Genomic DNA, 19,497 nt, shown 5'->3' with positions numbered 1-19,497 from the left:
TGTCCTGGGGGGGGGGGGAGCTGCACAGTGATCTCCCACCTCTGTGCAGCCTAGGGGCCTGTGCTCCCCAATGCCATGCTGGAGCCTCCACATTTATTTGACAAATAAAATTTGCAGAAATTTAAAATATTGTGCACAGAATTTTAAATTTTTTGGTGCAGAATGCCCTCAGGAGTACCATGCGTCCATCCACCTCCACGGCCCTACAGTCCAGACACGTATAAATTTCCAGCACACTACCTTCCTATAGACTTTAACATCTTCAGAAAGTAGAGATCCCTTCCTGCATCAACCCTATTTAAATAAACTTTAGCCTCCTAAAAATAACCCCGCATGGATATCCATAAACATATCTGGTAAAAAGCAACCAAGTTCAAAGCGATTTTAATGAGGTCTAGCTCACACCCAAACAATTAAACTTTTTTTCCCCAACAATTATACTTAAAAAAAAAAAAAAAGCCTGCCGCTATTAGAAAGTCTGGAAATGAACGCTTAATTTGCTGGGTGGAGGTAGAGTGCACTGACCCACTGAGTTAAGGTGCAATCTAACAAAGTTTTTACTTACTGCACACAGACAGCACTTTTCAACCACAGATCTCAGAGGCCATAATCGTCTCCATTTTGCAAATGGGGAAAACTGAACTGTAGAAAAGTTATGTGACTAGCAGGTGGCACACTAGGACCCCAGAGTGTTAGAGACTGTACAAACCCAGACTGTGCAAGTCCTGTCTATTAAGTCAAACTTTTCCTCAGGGTCTCACTTCCTATGGATTGGGAAGTTAAAGTGGGACTTTTGACTGTACTTTAGATTATACTTGTATGTGTTTACATTTTTAGGATGTGCGCACTCAACAGGCAGATTCCAGCATTTAAAACAAAACCTAACCTGATTTTTAAGCATCAGTGTAGATATTCGTGTCTCATAATTCACAGCTTTTTTTTTTTTTTTTTTTAAATAATACAAGGAACAAACTACATAGCTAATTCATCCACATTTGGAAGTCAGCATCCAACACAGACACTCTAGTCTATAGAAATGCCAACAGGTAACACTGGAATCCTGACTTCCTGGGCATTAGATAAAGGAACATGGGAGCACTGGAGCAGAAACGAAACTGTGAAATGACCAGTATGCTGTGGACCACAGGCATGCCTTTGGCATCTATAAATTACCTACACCTTGATTTTTGGTACCAGGATAATTTCTCCTTCTTTGATCAACTCGGACGGGTTATGAATTTATCAGTGATTGGTTAGAATACAGTTTTATTGTTTCATTTTAATTAAATTAAAAGGGTGAGGATAGGATAAGAGAAAAAATGAAAAACAGAATGCAAGCACAAAAACCTGAACAGGGAAAACACTTAAAAGGAGAGCGCAGTAAGCGAGAGAGGGGGAAAAAGAAAAAGCACCCACACCCCAAACTACAAGGAAGGTGGAGTTCTATAGCCTGTGTTATACAGGAGGTTGGACTAGATGATAACTGTGGCCCCCTTCTGTCCTTAGTACATATGAAGTCATTCTCTAACAGGGATGATTTTTGAATTCTGTTTTCTATAGGAAATAGGGTGTGTAGAATGTAAATCACTCAAACACAGAATGCTTAATTATCAAACTTTAATAGATAAGACTAATTTTACAGAATAAAACAATAGGATAACCAGTCAAGGTTATGCTTAAAAAAATCCAGCAGTGCAAATCTAAGACTAAATATTTGTCATCTCCCCCTCCTCCAAAATAGGTAATAGATTTTAAAATACCATAAATATGGTACTTACATATTCCATTTTATAATAATTCTGCAGTGAAAACTTAAACATGGTCTTTTTTTTTTTAAACATATAGAACCAAAGAATGAATTGCCTAGAATATGGGTAAGACATAGTAAACTTCATTGAGCCACACAAAGGAAATCTTTTGCTGGAAGGTAAAATGACCATGTGTTCTACATATGACTTGCTACAGCGATCCTGCCCTCCCTCAAGTATAATAAAAGTGACCCTGACAATAAACATAATAAAGAATCAACTCTTATCAGGCAGTGAAAGTCTAGAGTATGAATCTCCAAATGAAACAGGTGCCTTGGGAAAGCATACTGACAGAGAGAGAGAGAGGAGTAAACAGTAAACTTGTACCACGGAGTTGGCACACCAACCAATGGGATCACAGAGTACAGAGCCTGTGCTCTGAGGAGAACATGCCAGTGCCCTGATAGCTCCATCAGCAATTATTCTGAGGGAAAGCTGGAGTCTGGTAAAAGAGAAAAAGGAAGAAAACCCCACCAAAATATGGCACCTTTGATATAAATGGCATTGCAAATGAACTGTTTATCTTTGGCCCTTATCGTATGAAATGGTGGATACAATGTGTGGAAACATCTATATAATTTATCAGGCTGTGTGCACGTGCGGCAAGTTAGAGAATTGCATGTTACCGGTTTCTTAACTAATTCTTCCCCTGAACCACTTTTTCTTTTTCTCTTGTCACTTTGCCCAACTAACCACCCCAAGAGCATCCTTATCCAAGCTAGGAATACATTATCCTTGAGATGTACTTACTGGTGCTAAGAAAACCGCATGATTTATTTTAAGGTTGAACTATGGGAAACTTACAGGTATTAAAAATTCTTCATACAAAAATGACTGAGCAGAAGAGTTGGTGCAGTTGATGTTTGTGCCCAGCAAAAATTTAAAAACATTTATTGTACTGATTTGCAAATATGATCAGGAAGGTGTTTACGCTTGGGATGCAGAGTGTTATGGAGTGAATACTACATTCAAAACAAGCAGAGATAAATGAGAAATCCAGGCAAGCAAAGATCAAAAGTAATACAGCGAAAGGCTTGCTACTACATCGGTAGCAGTAGCACCGGCTCCAGCACTGTGAGATGTTCGACTTCAGTGAGGCTCCTCACTTACATGGGTTGGTACTACTGTACTTCAGAGAAGAAGAACTGACGCCTAGAATAGCTAAAATGGATACTTTGGCCAGACAACATACGAAAAGCATCTAGGATCTGTGTGCATGGAAATACTTTCCTCATTCCCACCAAAAATATCCTCACTTGCATTCCAAATACTTTCTTTGCTTGCCAGTAACCATAGAAGTGGGGCAAAGCACCTTCACTACTACTTAATTATGGGGTGCTACATCCCATTTAATTGGGAATTACATTCTTTTAGAATAGGGAACAAAACCCCCCATTAAAGGGTTTAATGTGAAAATAACTGAAGGTACTCAACTTCTGTATTGTTTATAAGCATAATTAAGAACTCCCCATGGAAGGATTATATGAATGATCTTTAATCTTATTCAGCCAATTTAGAAATATTTATTTTATTAGTACTTTACTTCTAACACTTATTTTGTAATAAATGATTCTATTACTTAAGGAGATACCAATGTACTCTTTACTCCATCACTGCCCATGTGCTCCTTGGGCTCTTAGGACCAATGGATACCCTGGATCCAACAAGGAATTTCCCATGGTTACATAAGGAGAATTCAGTGTCATGACACAGAGTAGCAAATGGCACTCGGACTCAGCAGACTCTAGAACATATGCTGAAGTTACCGTGTATTCCTAGCTTTTTATGAACAAAGTGAATTAAGGCTATTTCTACACTGAAGAACTTAGAGCGGCACTGATGTACCTGCACCGCTGTAAGGACTCCCGTGTAGCTGCTTTATGCCAACCAGAGAGAACTCTCCTGTCGGCATAATTAAACCACCCCCAACGAGCAGCTGTAGCTATGCCAGCAGGAGAGCGTCTCCCGCTGAAATAGCGCTGTGCACACGAGCACGTCTGTCGATGTAACTTATGTCCGCCAGGGGCGTGTTTTTTCAGGCTCCTGACCGACAAAAGTTTTACATACAAAAGCGCCAGTGTAGACATAGCCTAAGTTACTTTTTTAGGTAATACCAGAAGACACAAAGCTTCATGTCACTCCAAATAGAGCTGAGATAACTTAAAGGGGCACTGTCAACTTTAAAATTAAATAGTTCAGGTTGAATTTAAGAATAAACTTTCATGAAACCCTAAACCAATAAACATAACCAAAAACCCCAAAGCCAACAATGAAAACGGGTTAGACACATCTCCCCTTGCTGTGTTGTAACCCAGACAACTGCCCTTAGAATCTGAAAGTGAAATTGGGTGAACAAAAATTAAACGGATTTCATGTTCTAAATCAAATGAAGGTAAAAAGGAAACAAGGTACGTAAACAGGGACAAGTACATTTGAATTTAATATTTTTCTTCATTTGTAATAATATAAGATGTTTGTAACACAAGTAAAGATCTAGAATTTTTTGACTGACAGTGTCCTTTTAAATACCAGTGATCTATTTTACCAGGCACAGGATGTAGAATCAAGAAAATCCTCAGGGAAGGAGCAAACAGGAACATTAAAGGTGACACTGGATTCCGTGTCCTAGGTGCCCTTGCTCTCTTGGAAGTGGTGAGGTCACATGTACACCACTACCACAGAACTACAAGCACTGGTGGTAGAGTGTGCTCAGCCACATTATTGAGTGTGAACCCTGAATTCACTGGAGAGTTTAGAAGGGGTTGCAAAACAGAATGCAGTGGGGCCTTTCAAATGAGAAGCCAATGAAAGCACAGGAGAGGGAACACAAGTGGATTTACGGACAAGTTCAGGGGTAAGTGAGGCAATGAGTGGAAGCTGATAGTCGCTGAATCAGCAAGGTTGGGTGAAGGTGTAGGTGAATGAGTATGAGGAACAGAAAATGCTTCGTGCGTCACTGCCTCTCGCTATGCACTGACGTAGAGTGCGGTAGTGTCTGGTGTAGGTACAGTACATACACTTTCCTTCATATACTGCAGTTTTAGTCTTAATACTAAAATTGGACATTAGAAAATAAAAAGCATGATATCTGCATTTAAGTTTTACATATCGCTCAAAGGTAATGGAACTGACAGCAACTCTATTACCAGAATGAATGCACTTGCTAAGAGCTTTCAGAGGTTGTCCTAGGAAACTGACACTGTACTACTTCAAAACTATCCCTGTTACAATGTATATATTATATGGCAAGACACAATAGTACCGGTTTTCATATGAAAAGGAAGTATCTAAAGCTACAAATGTAACAAGTATGTGAACAATTTATAAACAAGGGGAGAAGAACACCTTTAACACCGATTTATATTACAGGGATGTTCAAAGACAAACCAGAACCAAAATTATTTTGCCACCAATAGTCTACAGGCAGATAGAGAACCTTAATCCAAATTGACTTGCAACCACCATATTTGGGGAAAAAAAAAAAAAAGCCCACACCATAACTGACCTCCTCCCCATCTATCTTTATAAAAATACTTATTCAGGAATTTGTATCTGCTGAGTTTCAACATGGTTATTTCAAATAAAATAAAATATAGACAAGGAATATGTTAAATTTAGCCTTTGCTAAAGAGGGATGTTTCCCTACCAATTTCACAAAATTTTGAGCTACACGTATCAAACAATACTAAGAAGTGTACAGTGTTTTTTAAAAAAAAACACAGGAGATAAAAATCAGAACAGTGATCTGTTATATGCAGGTTAAACCGATAGCAGGACTGATTCAGCCTGGCTGTGCAATACAATCCTTTAAGGGTGTGAACTTTTCCGGGACTGAAAGGGTCCACTCAGAAAACCTGAGATAAATGGCACTTTAACTTAACTGCTAAATGGACAGGCAAAATGTCATGAGCCACAGATGAGGAACATCAGAAAGAACTAGGGTAAAGAACTAGAATAATTTGTTGGAAACTTGAGGAAAGAAAAGCTGAAATGTAGCCTTACCATCTTTACCCTTTAAAGATAAAGGTCAGTGGTTGGGTGCATGTACAAAACTTTGTAAGACTCACTGACCTTATTACTAGGACTTTTCAAACCCAGATCACATAGGACTGACTATTCTACCCTATCTATGCAGTATCCAAATAAAGTGGCATCTTGGCCAGCTTATCCCAACAATTAATAGGAAGGTCTCTTTGGTTCACTTCCTTTAGCATCATCTTTGTTACAATTGCAGTGCACTGACTCCAGGAGTCCTTTGCAGAGTGCAAAAATCAATACTAACTCAGCCAACTAGGTCAGCGTTAGGACTTCGCTGCAATATGATTTTGGACCCCAACATAAAAGGTAAAGAAGATGCTGATAAAAACAGAATTCCCCTGAAAGAGACAAAGGGGCAGAGCTATGCAAGCAACAAAGAATGACTGAAATTGCATGAAATGGGATATAAGCAGCACCAAGCCATCTTGGCTACAGAAAGTCTACAGTGGTATCTTCCTGCTCCCAATATGCAACATTGCAAGCATCATCCCAGAGCTGCTGGTACAAAAAACAGAGAAACTGGGCATCTTTGGGTTTAAACAAAAAAAAAAAAAAAAAAAGCTAAAATGTTGCTACTAAAAGAAGTCAAACCTGAAATAAAAGGGCCAGCGTAATATGGCTTACTAAACCCCAATTTTGCATACTGTTCAAAAATTTTTAAAAAACTGTTTTCAAACTCTCAGTCACAACCAAATAACTAAATTAAGTCTGTTTGTAACTGAAGAATTATGAAAATATTTGTCTTTTGTTCAAATCAAGTAAAAAATCCTCAGTACATTGTAATATTTTCTTCTGAAAACTAAATTGGAAGATCTACTCTCAGAAGATTTAAGTGTATTACACACAATGGTTTATGAATTAAGATTTATTGATTTCCATTGTATTTACTTTAAATATGATTGAAGCTGACTGCAGAAAAAGGGATGCTGAAATTTTTAAGTTAAAAGTAAACTAATGGTGAAAGAACATCACCTCTGGCTTCCGTCAATGCCTCGTTATATCATATTTTATTAATAAAGTTCCAGGACTGTCACATCCAGGGATGTCAGAGGCCTCTCCCAGCAGTGTCCTTTGTTTTGTGTCAGCCTCCTGTGCCAGAGGTGAGTGTGCTTTCAAAAATACTGCCATTTGCCCAGTACTGTGTCTTTGATTGCATCAACATATTGAGTAGGTACCCAGTAGACCCAGTAGTAAGATGCTTCTGTAGGGCCCAGTTGAAATGCCTGCAAAATTAAAAGGACAACAGGTAGCATTTACAGATTGGAAACAAACAGAACAGGTGGTGTCAGACAATCTGGATGGTCAATTGATACTCAGAGCAGAATCTGCAGCACAACGCCTAGAAAAAAATCTAAACCAGTTAATTCAGTGCACAGGGCTGAGACGCCAACCAAGGGCTGAGGCAGATGGCTGTATTGTAGCAGTTGAAGTTTCAGCAAGTATTCTGTATTTAAATGGTAAACACCATTGTCTATTTATTTTGACTGATGTAAACAGGAGGGAGAACTACGAAGTGGCAACAGTCTCTATCCTTGTGGTTTGAGCAATAGTTTATGCCCTAATCTGAAGAGGCTGCTCTTCCATCTGAGTGATTACAAATGGAACGTTTGGAAAAGGCATGGAACAGCTTCCTCTTGCAGATAATTTTTTCTCAAGGCATTTCCCCCTTTCCTCCCACAAAGAAAGAAGTGGAATTTCTGTCTAAGAAACTTATCTCAACATTACGAAGTTTAGTTACAGTGATATTCTTTAAAAGACAGGCCTGACTGGAAAAAAAAGCAACTCTTGGACTTTAAAAAGTCCCATAGCAGAATCAACATTACCCTTGCCTGATATGTATCACTTTCCTAAACACAATACCAACCTTTCAGAGATTCAATACATTAAAATGGAGGGTGGGAAAATTCTTTACCTCCACTGAGGCAGGTAGAGAAGATGAATGGAATAGGAATTAATGCAGAACCAGATATGGGGAAGTAACACCAACAGTAACCTACCAAGAGCTAACCTCTTTTCTGACAAAGGATCACCACCACAAAGTGTTTATTTTGAGAAAATGATCAGATGGAAGTTCACTCTAGGACGACTAACTTTCTCCTACTGTAACTGTCAGTTAAGTTTTTACTGAGCTAAAGATTGTTCTGGCAGAGTTCTTTAGTGGAAAGTAATGCTGAAGATGTGGAATTCATATTGGCCCCAATGTTAGGGACATAAGTGTTACAAAGGAAGAAACTGAAAAGACAAATGTTAAATATGCATAAAATCAGATAGGATTATGGCCAGGTTTTCAGAAGAGTTCAGCACCCAATCTGCACCCGAAAAGTTGAGCTCTTCTGAAAGTCTGTCCCTAAGTAAAATGATACACCATTTTAGGAAATACTCCAAATTTAAACATCTGACAGTGGCTGTGCCGTCATTTCAAGCCATAGGATTTTAAATGGCTTTAAAGCTTGGGTAGAAACAGTTCAGTATCCCAAAGTCATGGCAACCATTCAGCTCATATTGCTCAGAATATTTACTCTGTAATAGCAGACAATACCGAAGGGTCAACCTTTTAGAAGCATTTAAAACAAGGCTGTCAGCCTTGGCCTTATTCTAACTTAAACTTCTTGTTCAATGTATTAGCGTCAAGTTATTAGTCCATTATTACTTACCATCATGTGATAATCCTCATGTCCTTCAATAGGTTCACTCACCACATTTTTAATGGACCCCATGGGTATTTTTTCTGTTCTCTCTACATTGAAATGGATAAAAATAACATTGGATATGTCAGCAGTGCTTTGCTACAGTGCTTCATATTGACTTCAAACACCATCTCTCACACTCCTGCTGGGGGAGGGACAGGGGATAGCAGCATGCAAACAATTCCAAGTAATCCCAGTCCCTGCTACCTAAACTCTGATGACTCACTGTGCGAGGTAGCCCCTCTAAATACCAGAAAACCTAATCTTCTTCACCAACCAATATAGGATCCTGATCCTGCAAACACTTATGCATGTGCTTAGCTTTACTACTGTGATCAGTCCCATTAAAATTGATAGGACTCACAACTGTAAAGTGAAGCACTTACATATATGTATGTGGGATCAGGGTTTAAGTGTGTAAAACAATTAACTCTTTTCATCCTTCCAATTTCTGCAGAATTGAGCTATGAAAAAAGTGTACAACTCTCTATCAAGATCTAGTCCTGTCTCCAGCACAAGACTGCATTTAGTGGTTATTATAAAGGTATTAAAAAAATAGGAAGGCAAATATTAATAAGAGTATAGAAGGGAGAGAAAATACAAGAGATATTGAAAAAATGACTATAACAACATTACAAAATAATGGATTTGGTAGTCAGCTGTGACCAAGAGGAATTACTAACGCATAGGACTCACGATGGATGTCTTTCATTTCTTATCTATGACTTATGTTGTCACTTCTTCCTTTAGACTTTTAACTAAAATCTTTCCTTTTAACTCCTACTTCCATCACCCACGTCAGTCTGACACTCTAAGTTCATCTTCTTGAGAACAAGAGACAGACAAAAACAAGCTCTAATTATAGAAGATAAGCCAAGCAATGCACACCTTAAATGAGGAGCACCCTTTGAAGCGCAATGCAGAAAGCAGCAACTGCTCGGAAAAGACACATAAGGAAATGCAGCTGCACAGAGGCACTTTGTTGTTACACCATAGAGAAGACAAAAATGTAAAAATGTAAACCAATATTCTCCATTTTAATGCAATAATTACCCTGACCCTATAGCTGTCACAGATCAATTCCAATCAAATTGATGGAAGGATGATCATTTACTGAGCAAATTACTTGGCACTTATTCTGCATCCTCCAAACATTAACTGATTACTTCTCAAAACATCTCTGAAATGGACAGGTCAGCGTTACTTTACAGATAAGGAAAGTGAGGCACAGCCAGGGGAAGTTGCTTGCCCTAGGATCAAAAGGTGCTTTAGAAATATTAATCCTCAAAATCTGTAGCAGAGGGAAAGGTAAGCAATTATTCAAACACTAATTAGCCAATAGAACACACCTATCAATAATGAAATGGAGAGCAACTCTGACTTGACTGCACCAACACTCAACACCATGCTGTAAAAGGACTAGTTCTCCATCAGTCATTTACCCCAACACAAATGAAGTCGCCGTATTGGGTGTTGCCACAGGATTGGCGCCAAAAATTCATAGATTTTAAGTCCATAAGGGACCATTATGGTAATCTAGTCTGACCTCCTGGACATCACAGGCCCACAGAACCCAGCCAGTGATTTCTGCTGGGCTTTGGAAGAAGACCTATGCTGTATGGGAGTTAATGTTTGCAAAGCTCAATATAAGTGTCTATTATTATTATTTTGCAACAGGAAATTGTTATCCAAGCTAACATAACAGTACAGTTAAGCTCTATTACTCAGACAACAAGTCCCTCCCATTCCTCTCCCCATTTTTGCAGCATCATCCCGTTCTGGCCAAAGAGCAAGGCATGGGTTCCTTTAGTTATCTGGAAGCAAGGGATTATTTGAGAGTGATGTCCTCCGCACACTGTGCTATCTCCACAGCACTTTCAGCTCCTGCTAGCCTGTCTTCAAGATTGTAAATTGAATTCCCTGCAGCTGCACATGCTGTCATCTCTAAACTAGATTGCAATTGCACAGCCCTGAAACAAGTCACCCAACTCATTTCAGTTCCTAGAACAGATAATGAAAGCAGTGCCAGTGTTCCTAGCAGTATTCCAGCTCTAAGAGAGACCCTCTGTGGCTTTAGACAAGTCACTTAGCCTCCCTGTGCTGTGGGGATTAAATTGCTTATGCAGTGCTCTGAAAATAAGAAATGTTATGAATGCTAAGTATTATAATCCACAATTGAGAGTTATGGCTAAGAATAAGATTATGTCACAGAGGTTGTGGATCTCCCAGGTGCCAGCCCTGGACTGCCAAGCTGCTGCGGGTGGCCCTGGAGCTCCGAGCCCCCGTGGGTGCTGCCCCCCCGGCAACTTTTACTAAAAATAACCATGACAAAATCTTAACCTTATTTATGGCATAGTAACACAAATAAATTCAAGCTTTTCAAGTACAAATACGTAAAATATTTTGTAATATTCAGCTGCCTGAAGAAAGCCCATCTGGGAAAGAAACAGAGTGAACATTTGATTTTGACAGGTTTCAGAGTAACAGCCGTGTTAGTCTGTATTCGCAAAAAGAAAAGGAGGACTTGTGGCACCTTAGAGACTAACCAATTTATTTGAGCATGAGCTTTCGTGAGCTACAGCTCACTTCATCGGATCCGATGAAGTGCGCTGTAGCTCACGAAAGCTCATGCTCAAATAAATTGGTTAGTCTCTAAGGTGCCACAAGTACTCCTTTTCTATTTGATTTTGAATGATTAATATACAAAGAGCTGGAGCTATTCCTTTAATAAAGTTTATTCTGGACTGAAACTGATCTTTATGATGGGACTGCCAACAATGCCATGTACCTGATCTGTGATTGCTAGCAGCAAATATCTCCAACAGATGGAGATGTGATGCTAGATGAGGAAGGCTCCGAGTTACAACAGAGAATTCTTTCCCAGGTGTCTGGCTGGTGGGCCTTGCGCACATGCTCAGGGACTAACTAATCGCCATATTTGGGGTCAGGAAGGAATTTTCCCCCAGGTCAAATTGGCAGAGACCCTGGGGTTTTTTCTCCTTCCTCTGCAGCATGGGGGACGGATCACTTGCAGATTTGAACAAGTGTAAATGGTGGCTTCTCCATAACTTGAAGTCTTTAAATCATGATATGAGGACTTTCGTAACTCAGCCGGAGTAATGGGTCTATTACAGCAGTGGACGGGCGAGGTTCTGTGACCAGCAATGTGCAGGAGGTCAGACTAGATAATCATGATAGACTTTAAGGTCAGAAGGGACTACAAGTCTAGTCTGTACATACTCCAGGTATTGACTAGCTGTGTAATAGTCTTAGTCACTTACCTTTAGTGCCTATCCACAGCTGATCTTGCTCCAGTTTAAAAGTCAGCCTCACTTTCCCCCCTGTTTTGTTGTACATGCCGGATAAGGGCACTGTTGGCAGGCGTTCCTAAAAATATACAATACGAAGAGTGAAAATGCAAGACTTAAAATGCACAAGAAAAAGCTGTAGAGTACAAGGGATATCTATGTTATTCTACTAAGATAGCAGGAGGAAACAAATCTGGAAAAAGTCTCAGGGAGCATGAACAATGGGCTGGTAGTGTATTTCCTGATCAGGACAGTGGTCCAAGTGGTTATTTAACTTACCTGAACACCCTTAACAGAAGGCATCACGTCTTCAGGTTTTCCTTTATCCAATACTTTTCTGTGTTGCTATAACAAAAACCAGAAGTTAGACTACTGAAACGTGACACAAAGCTTTTAATTTACTCCTGACCACTTCCTGAAATACCGTGCAATAGGTCTATGTAACATTTTTTTTAAATATGGTAAAAGTCATTTATCATACAGAAACTGGTTAGTTTTAAAAGTTAACCAAAGGGATTTTTTTTATGACTGTCTAAAGAATACTGTGAGAATCAAAACCCAAAGAAGATGCAAAAAAGGAAAACGTCTTCTATTGTGTGCAAAAGCCAGGGATCAGTTTAATATCACAGAGGAGTTATCCCTTAGTAAGACAATTGTAATAATCAGGTGTTATATTCAATGATTGTCAGAAATACAATCCCTAGATTTAATAAAGTAACACAGCAACAAAACCAGAATAGATTAGAGCACTACTAATAAGGAAAAACATGCTTGCAACTGACAAGTTTGCTGAGTACCTTTGAACAATGATGAAATTTACAGTAAATGCGAACTATGATAGATTATAAAAAGACAAAAGGATATTTCATAAAAGAATTGCAGACCAACAGGGGATCTTAACTTTTAATGGAATTTGTTGCTGATGAAAGATATGCGGCTGAAAACAACTAGAATTAAAAGCCCTTTATTTAGCCCTACCACAGATGCAGCACAGCCATGAGAGCATGCTTTCTCACACTGTAGCTGAACTTTCTTGGGGGGGGGGGGGGGAACACTTTTAGATGTGAGAGAGTTCAGTGTTCTCTGTGCTGATGAAGCTGCCAAAAAAGAGACCACTAGGTACCAACTATGAAGATGGTTTTGGAGACATAGAAACTAGACTGCTAGAAATGGGACTAAGATCATTAAGTTGTTTCACACTGGTGACTGAACAGCCACCAATTTTTGCTCACCTGACCTAAAAGAGGAGACTAAAAATGGAATATGAAGCCTGTCTCTCGTGAATCCTTGCTGCTAACATTTGTCTTACTGAGATGCTGAGCTCCATCAGCCAGCAGTGCAGCACTGAACTTGCGAATCCATGGCTTCCACTGGACTAGGCACCAATATTTCCGGTTAGAACTCATCTATGGTGGTCCCTTCTTGTAATACTGATTGTAAGTAAGAAATAGTCTACTTCATAGTGGAATGGAACCCAAGGGTTAGAACACAACGTTACACAAGAACTGTACTAGCCCCGCTTTCCTTGTCCTATGCCAACAGTTATTGAGACATCACTTACCTTTTGTCTACAAAGCGGCTCTTTTTTATTTTCTTCAGCTTTCACCTCTTGTTGACCAGCCTCTTTGGGAGTATTTACTGCTAGCACATCATTGATAGTGGAACCAACCACCATTATTTTTGCACCATTTGTTACTTTGATTTCCCGTAACGTTTTCTCCTCTGGTAGAAGTCCCTTAAACATGACTTTCTGCATAGTGGGTGGAAGGCCTACCAGGCAAGAATTAAAGAGCATTTTAAACCCCCATGAGTATATTTTTGGTCAGAAGAGAAACAAGCTTATATGGCAAGTAGTTACCTCTGCATGCTCAACATTTTACCTGTGAGTGAGTGGATTTTCTCTTTCAGATCAGCCCCTGTGCTGTCAAGCAAGAACTTCACATCGTATTTATTTTTGTTCCAAATGATTTTTAATTCTACTAGATCCTTCCCAGTCTCGGAATCGCCGCCGTTGCTGACTGAGGCCTGTGAAATGGCTGAATCCTCTTGCAGCGGGTCCATTTCCAGGGCTTTTCCAGCAGCAGAGGCATGGCTTTCCCCAGCATCTCCACAGCTAAGCTGCAGGTTCTGAGCTTCTGTGTCCATGCCGGGCTCATCAGCGTCTGAGGAAACAAACAGACCCGGAAAGCCCCGGGAGAGGCAGGTCGGGCGATTAACGCTGCGGAGGTCCCCCGCCGGCGGCTCCGCTCGCCCCCGTCCCCGTGCTCCTCCGGGCGGGAGGCCCCGGCACCAGGCCAGCCGCTTCGCTCCGCAGCCGGGCCCCGGCTGCCGGGGGAGGGACACGCCACCCGCCGGCTGCCGCGAGACTCGGGCACCCCCCCCACGGCGCGGGGCAGCTGCTAGGGCTCGCCCCGAGCCCGGGTCCCGGGTCCCGGCTGCCCGGGCCGCGCCCTGCCGCCCGGGGCCCTGTCCTCCCAGGGCAGCTCCGGGGCAGCCCTCCGACCCCGGCGCCAGGCCCCGTCCCCGCACGGTCCCTGCCCCGGCGGCCACCCGCTCTCACCGTCAGGGGAGGCAGAGGCCGCGGCCATGATGATTGTGTACAATCCGCCCGCGGGGGGTGCTGGGAAACGCCGCGCGCCGGGATTGGCCCCCACCGCGCCCCGTACCCCGCCCCCGCCAGCCCCGGATTGGCCCCTACTGGCCCCCGTAGCCCGCCTCCCCCACCAGAGGAGGCGAGGCTGGAGCCCTCCCGCGGCGCTCGCTGCCCCCAGCCCGGTCCCGCCACGTCCCCTCGCCCGGCTGGGCCCGCTCCCCTCGGCCTGGTGCGGCGCCCCGAGACGAGCCGGGCGCCTGACAGGCCCCGCGCCAATCCCAGCTCGCCGCCCCGGGGCCCCGCCGGTCGCCGGCCCCGCGCGGAGCTGCCCGTGGCGCGGGGACCCCCTGCCGGGAACCCCCCGGGTGTGGCTGGCGCTGCGGGGAAGGTGCCACCCCCGGCCGCCCCGGAGAGGACCCAGGAGGAGTTGTTGTTGTTCGGGGTGTGGGGATAGGCTTGGCCAATGCGGAGTGACTTATAGCTCGCGCCCCCCCCCCCCCCCCCCCGTTTAGACACAGCGAAGCGCCCGGCAACGGTGCCCGGACCGGAGGCGTAAGATAAAGGGGACGTGGCTCCTTTAAGGGACGCCCCGCCCTGTGGTGTGGGGCGAAGTTGATTGGCTGGCTGTGCAAAGCCGGAAGCAGTTGGGCGCACCCACGTGCGCGGGGAGCTCCGTGCCGGAACGGGCGCTTCGATGGCGCCTGCGCTGCGGGGGGCTGGGCCCCTTCTGCGCGGGGCGCCTCGCTGGCGGGGCGCCGGGGTGTCGTCTCGGGCGGGGGGCGTGCCCTGCGGAGCCGGGGTGAGGGTGCGGTTCGCGCCCAGCCCCACAGGTAAAGGGTCCCCAGTCCCAGCAGCACAGGGCCGCGGTAGCAGCTGGGGTTCGAGTTCCTGTCCTCGCCGCACCTGAAGTTACCCACGCTGGGGCAAAGAACAGGGGGACTTGTGGCCCCTTAGAGACGGGCCAGGTTATCCGAGCGTAGGCTTTCCTGAGCGACAGCTCACTGCATCGGACGCATCTGCTGTAGCCCACGAAAGCTCACGCTCAAATAAACTGGTTCGTCTCGAAGGTGCCCCAAGTCCCCCTGTTCTTTTTGCGGATACAGACTAACACGGCTGCTCCTCTGAAACCATACTGGGATGGCACGCTACTGGCCGGGGGGGGGTGGTTCTGCCCTACTGGAAGGGACACCGGAGGGGTGTGCGTGTGGGGGGGGGGGTAATTTGCATGAGAATTGTAAATGTGTCCTTGAAACGCCCATGGAGACTTTAAAAAAGTGCCTGAAAACTAAACCAAAAAAACCTACCGAAATGTAGCTAATATCCGAGAGGATAAACTTGGTGTGAGTTAAAAATGAGCCTAATTTGTTGTGATTCAGGAGTGGGGATGTAAATAGAATGGTGAAACTCCTTTAGAATCTAAACGTCAACTTAAAATATAAAAATCACTCATCTAGTACAGGGCCAGAAATAATAAAAAAAAAAAAAAAAAGTGGCTGTTTAATAACCCTTCCCCACCCGGTTTTTGTATTTTTTTCATAATTTGCACTTTTGGAGAAACTTTCATTTAAAAGTTTTCAAAGCATGTCACAATGTCCCTGTGAGAGCGATGTGTATTATATCACTCTTCTGAGTTTAAAGGCTCAGGGTCACACGCAAAGGCTCTGTATACATACTAAAGTTGCGTCAGTTGAGCTAGAATAAATGTCTTAAATCGATTTGGATAAACTCATGCAAATGGCTCTATGGGCTCTTTTAAATCTGTTTACACCTGGGTTGTGTCAATATAGTTTTAAGCTGATTCCTTCTCAATTTAAGTTATAATACATATAAGCAACAGAAAATTGATTTAAGAGTATCCACACAGAGGTTTGCAGTGGTTTAAGTAAATAGATATGTTTTAAAAAATTAAACTGATACAAGTTTTGTATCTAAACAAGGCCTGTGCCTGTGACGGATCTGAGAATGGAACTCCATCTACCAGCTGGCACTTCCGTGTCACAGGAATAGGTGCCTTAAAAATAATGGACACAATCTGACAAATTTGGGCCCCTCAGCCTGTACAGAGCCCCATGGACTTCAGTGTGTCAATGCGGAGTGGTTTGTAATAATGGAACCTAAAATGGCTAGTTCTGTATGCTCAGAATTAGCACTCTCTCCCAGTGAAAATATACTGGTCTGTTTTTAGTCCTTTTTGTTTTCAGGTTCTCTTTTGTAGCTTGCTAGAAGGGTCTGTTTAATGTGGGTTGCAGGGGAAACCCTCTCAACTGAAACTGAACATTCATAAAAACACTTCTGTTATAGGTGATACCTGACATTTACATCCTTTCATCTGTGAAGGCTCCCAAAAGATTTTAAATACCTCTTTTAAAAAAGTACGTTTTACACCAAACTGTGACATTGTCCCTTAATAGATCTGTCTTGTCACACTTTGAAATTAGTTGCATTAGTGATCAGTTAAACTGCATATGGGTATGTTGTATGCCAAGTCAGGAGCAGATCTTGCAGTGTTCTGCTCCAGCCATACAGGTCTCCCAGATAAATAAGATAAAGGGCAATTTCCTCTGCTGCAATGAGAAGCACTGATTAATGGCCTCAGCTCCGAGAGGGTAGGATCATTACAAACTGGCAAATGCTTGGGGCGAGTTGGCAATCTGTGCAGGCTCTTGTGATCACACAGTCCATCCTGCCTTTACTAGGCCATTGCTGTTGACCCTCAGGTTGCATATTTACTCTTTAAAGACTTGTCTAGTAGGACATTGAACAGCTGCTGCTAATTTTCAATATTAGATCCCCTAACCAGTACTGAAACCTGTGTAAGTGAGAGTGCAGACCACACAAAACTCTTCAGTGTTTTGGAGAGGAAGACAGAAGCTAATCATGCCATCTGAAAGAGTTTTGAGAATGGCTTTCTCCAGTGGATACTGTCATTTAAATCGTATTCAGCACCAGCTCAAGGAAGCCATTTCTGAAAACCAGTCATCAGTGCTTCAGTTTTCTAGTGTAGACAGAGCTTTAATGGTCTGCATAGCCGTTTGGTGTTTCTCTGTGCTGTTCAGGTGTAATAATGTGTGAAATGCCATCATAAACAATAGTTTACAGCTCCTGTTGAAAAACTTCTTTTGTCGATTGTATCTAATTTGACCTGACTTACTCTGCTTTTGCTCTTATAACCCAGGCTTTCTGCACTTGGGCGGCCTTCGCACTGCTTTGTACAATTACATTTTTGCTAGAAAAAACCAAGGGACTTTTATCTTGAGACTGGAAGATACGGATCAAAGTCGCATTGTGGCTGGGGCTGCGGAAGGAATAGAGGATATGCTGGATTGGGCAGGTAACTTCCAAGTCTATACACTTCACTTCTTAACTACTGAAACAATCTACACCATGAAGAGTTTTACTATTAAAAAGAACCTCTCTAAAATTCAAAATCCCATCAGCACTCTTCCTTGCTATTCAATATATTGAGTGGTTATCACAAAGGGCTAGGAGCCAGAAGGGTCCTATTGTAGTAAGACTTTAGCTAATGATTAGGTGAGTGTCCTTTGGTTATCCTGTGCAGAAGGACCATGGATGTTTATCTGGAAAGAGATGCATCCCTACCAAACAGGTGTGTGGGAGGTTGGCAAAAAGACCAGGAGTTGGAACTGAGAGAACTCAGCATGAGTTAATAAATTGTGTGCGTGCATGTCATTTGCAAAAAAGGGTTCTGTGACATGTCTTATAAGATTCAGAGATGGTTGTTCATCTGTGTACACACCAGTCTCCGGGCTGCATCCTTTGCCTCTTTTTGTGCTTGGATGAGTGTTAAAGATGCATTGATGGTGAATGTTTGAGAAGACGGTGTTACTGTTAATTCTATTTTGCATGTTTAGAATTCCGAGTACTCTGGTAATTGAATCACTTTACAGTAGAGAAAATAATGGGTCCTAAACTCTCAGCTGCATTTCTGTGAAGATAGTGTAACTTACCAGAGGAAGGTGAGTGCGGGCAGCCACACTTACATACTTCACACTGGGCTACTTGAAATGTATTGGACCTGCTCAAGTATTTGCCAGTTTATCATGGTCTGACCTACCAGAGGCTGGAAACCTGAAAGAGACTATAAACCACGGGTGGCCAAACTTACTGACCTTCTGAGCCGAGTCTGACAATCTTCAGAAGTTCAAGAGCCAGGGTGGGTCTGCCGGGGCTCAGGGCTTCTGCCCTGCGGGAGGCACCGGCCAGGGCTCAGGGCTTCAGTCCCGCTCCTGCTGAAGTCCTGAGCCCCAGAAGGCATGCTTCGCAGGACTGAATTCCCGAGACCCCCTTCCCCACTGGGCAGAAGCCCCTACTCCACCACCTTCCTGCAAGACAGAGGTCCCAAGCTCTCTCATCCACCCCAAGTCCGGTAGGTGGAGAAAGGGGTGGGACTCCGCGATCCGCATTTTAACTGTAAAAGAGCTGCATGTGGCTTGCAAGCCACAGTTTGGCCACCCCTGCTATAAACGCTAACACTATTGATGGCTCTGGAAGATTCCTCTAGAGTTCACCAGGTAGAGTCCCAGGCTGCGAGTGAGCAGTGTGCTCTGTGGACACACTACAAACTCCTGCCTTCTGATCCCTGTTGAATGCTCTATCATCAGACTTTACCTTGGACTGAGAGTTTGTTAAATCCCATAAATCTGGCATTCCAGGTATCCCACCTGATGAAAGCCCTCGCAAAGGAGGCCCGGTCGGACCCTACCAGCAGTCTCTCAGACTTGAGCTGTATAAGAAAGCCAGCAAGTTTCTTCTGGAGAATGGTGCTGCCTACCGCTGCTTTTGCACCCCTCAGCGCCTGGAACTGCTGAAGAAGGATGCGCTACGGAATCGTCAGACACCACGGTAGGGGGGCTTCCTGTGGAGTGTGTGCATGCAGAACCAGTGAAGAAGTCTCTGGCATTGGGATCCAAGACACCAGCTGCCCAGCTGCGGGGGCACTGAAGGCATTAACAGCTCAGAATAATCAGAGCTCTTACTTGTCACTTTGGCTTTAGCTCCAAATGTATCTTGTTGTTGAAGGGAACGTCCCAGTCTCTAGCCTA

The 19,497-nt window shown here is 43.2% G+C and overlaps 2 protein-coding genes across 6 annotated transcripts in view; one reads left to right on the top strand and one right to left on the bottom strand.

Annotated features, from left to right (window-relative positions):
* Positions 1-1,602: 1,602 nt before the first annotated feature.
* On the bottom strand, positions 1,603-14,485 carry UBFD1 (ubiquitin family domain containing 1). The gene is made up of 7 exons (XM_048868126.2): positions 14,402-14,485; positions 13,722-14,003; positions 13,403-13,611; positions 12,121-12,186; positions 11,815-11,920; positions 8,501-8,583; positions 1,603-7,069 (listed from the first exon to the last, which is right to left on the bottom strand). Exons 1-7 carry the CDS (start codon positions 14,427-14,429, stop codon positions 6,959-6,961), a joined length of 885 nt encoding a protein of 294 aa, XP_048724083.1. The 5' UTR covers positions 14,430-14,485; the 3' UTR covers positions 1,603-6,958.
* Positions 14,486-14,926: 441 nt separating this feature from the next.
* Positions 14,927-19,497, top strand: part of EARS2 (glutamyl-tRNA synthetase 2, mitochondrial) — a 37,582-nt gene continuing 33,011 nt past the window's right edge. For 4 of the 5 annotated variants that reach the window (XR_007358970.2, XR_012670408.1, XR_012670407.1 and 1 more), the window contains exons 1-3: positions 14,927-15,264; positions 17,610-17,765; positions 19,108-19,297. Coding sequence is in view for 2 of the 5 variants with exons in the window: in XM_048868123.2 (XP_048724080.1) it covers positions 15,129-15,264; positions 17,610-17,765; positions 19,108-19,297 (482 nt within the window). In the remaining 3 variants the exon portion in view is untranslated. Of the gene's footprint in view, positions 15,265-15,651; positions 16,807-17,609; positions 17,766-19,107; positions 19,298-19,497 lie in introns of those variants that run through there. The other variant, XM_075133350.1, reaches the window with a different exon arrangement.

The sequence above is a fragment of the Caretta caretta genome, chromosome 10 (genome assembly GCF_965140235.1).
Source record: "Caretta caretta isolate rCarCar2 chromosome 10, rCarCar1.hap1, whole genome shotgun sequence".
Taxonomy (NCBI): domain Eukaryota; kingdom Metazoa; phylum Chordata; order Testudines; family Cheloniidae; genus Caretta; species Caretta caretta.
The sequence above is the reverse complement of the archived record's forward strand: the minus strand, read 5'-3'. Positions and strand labels throughout refer to the sequence as shown.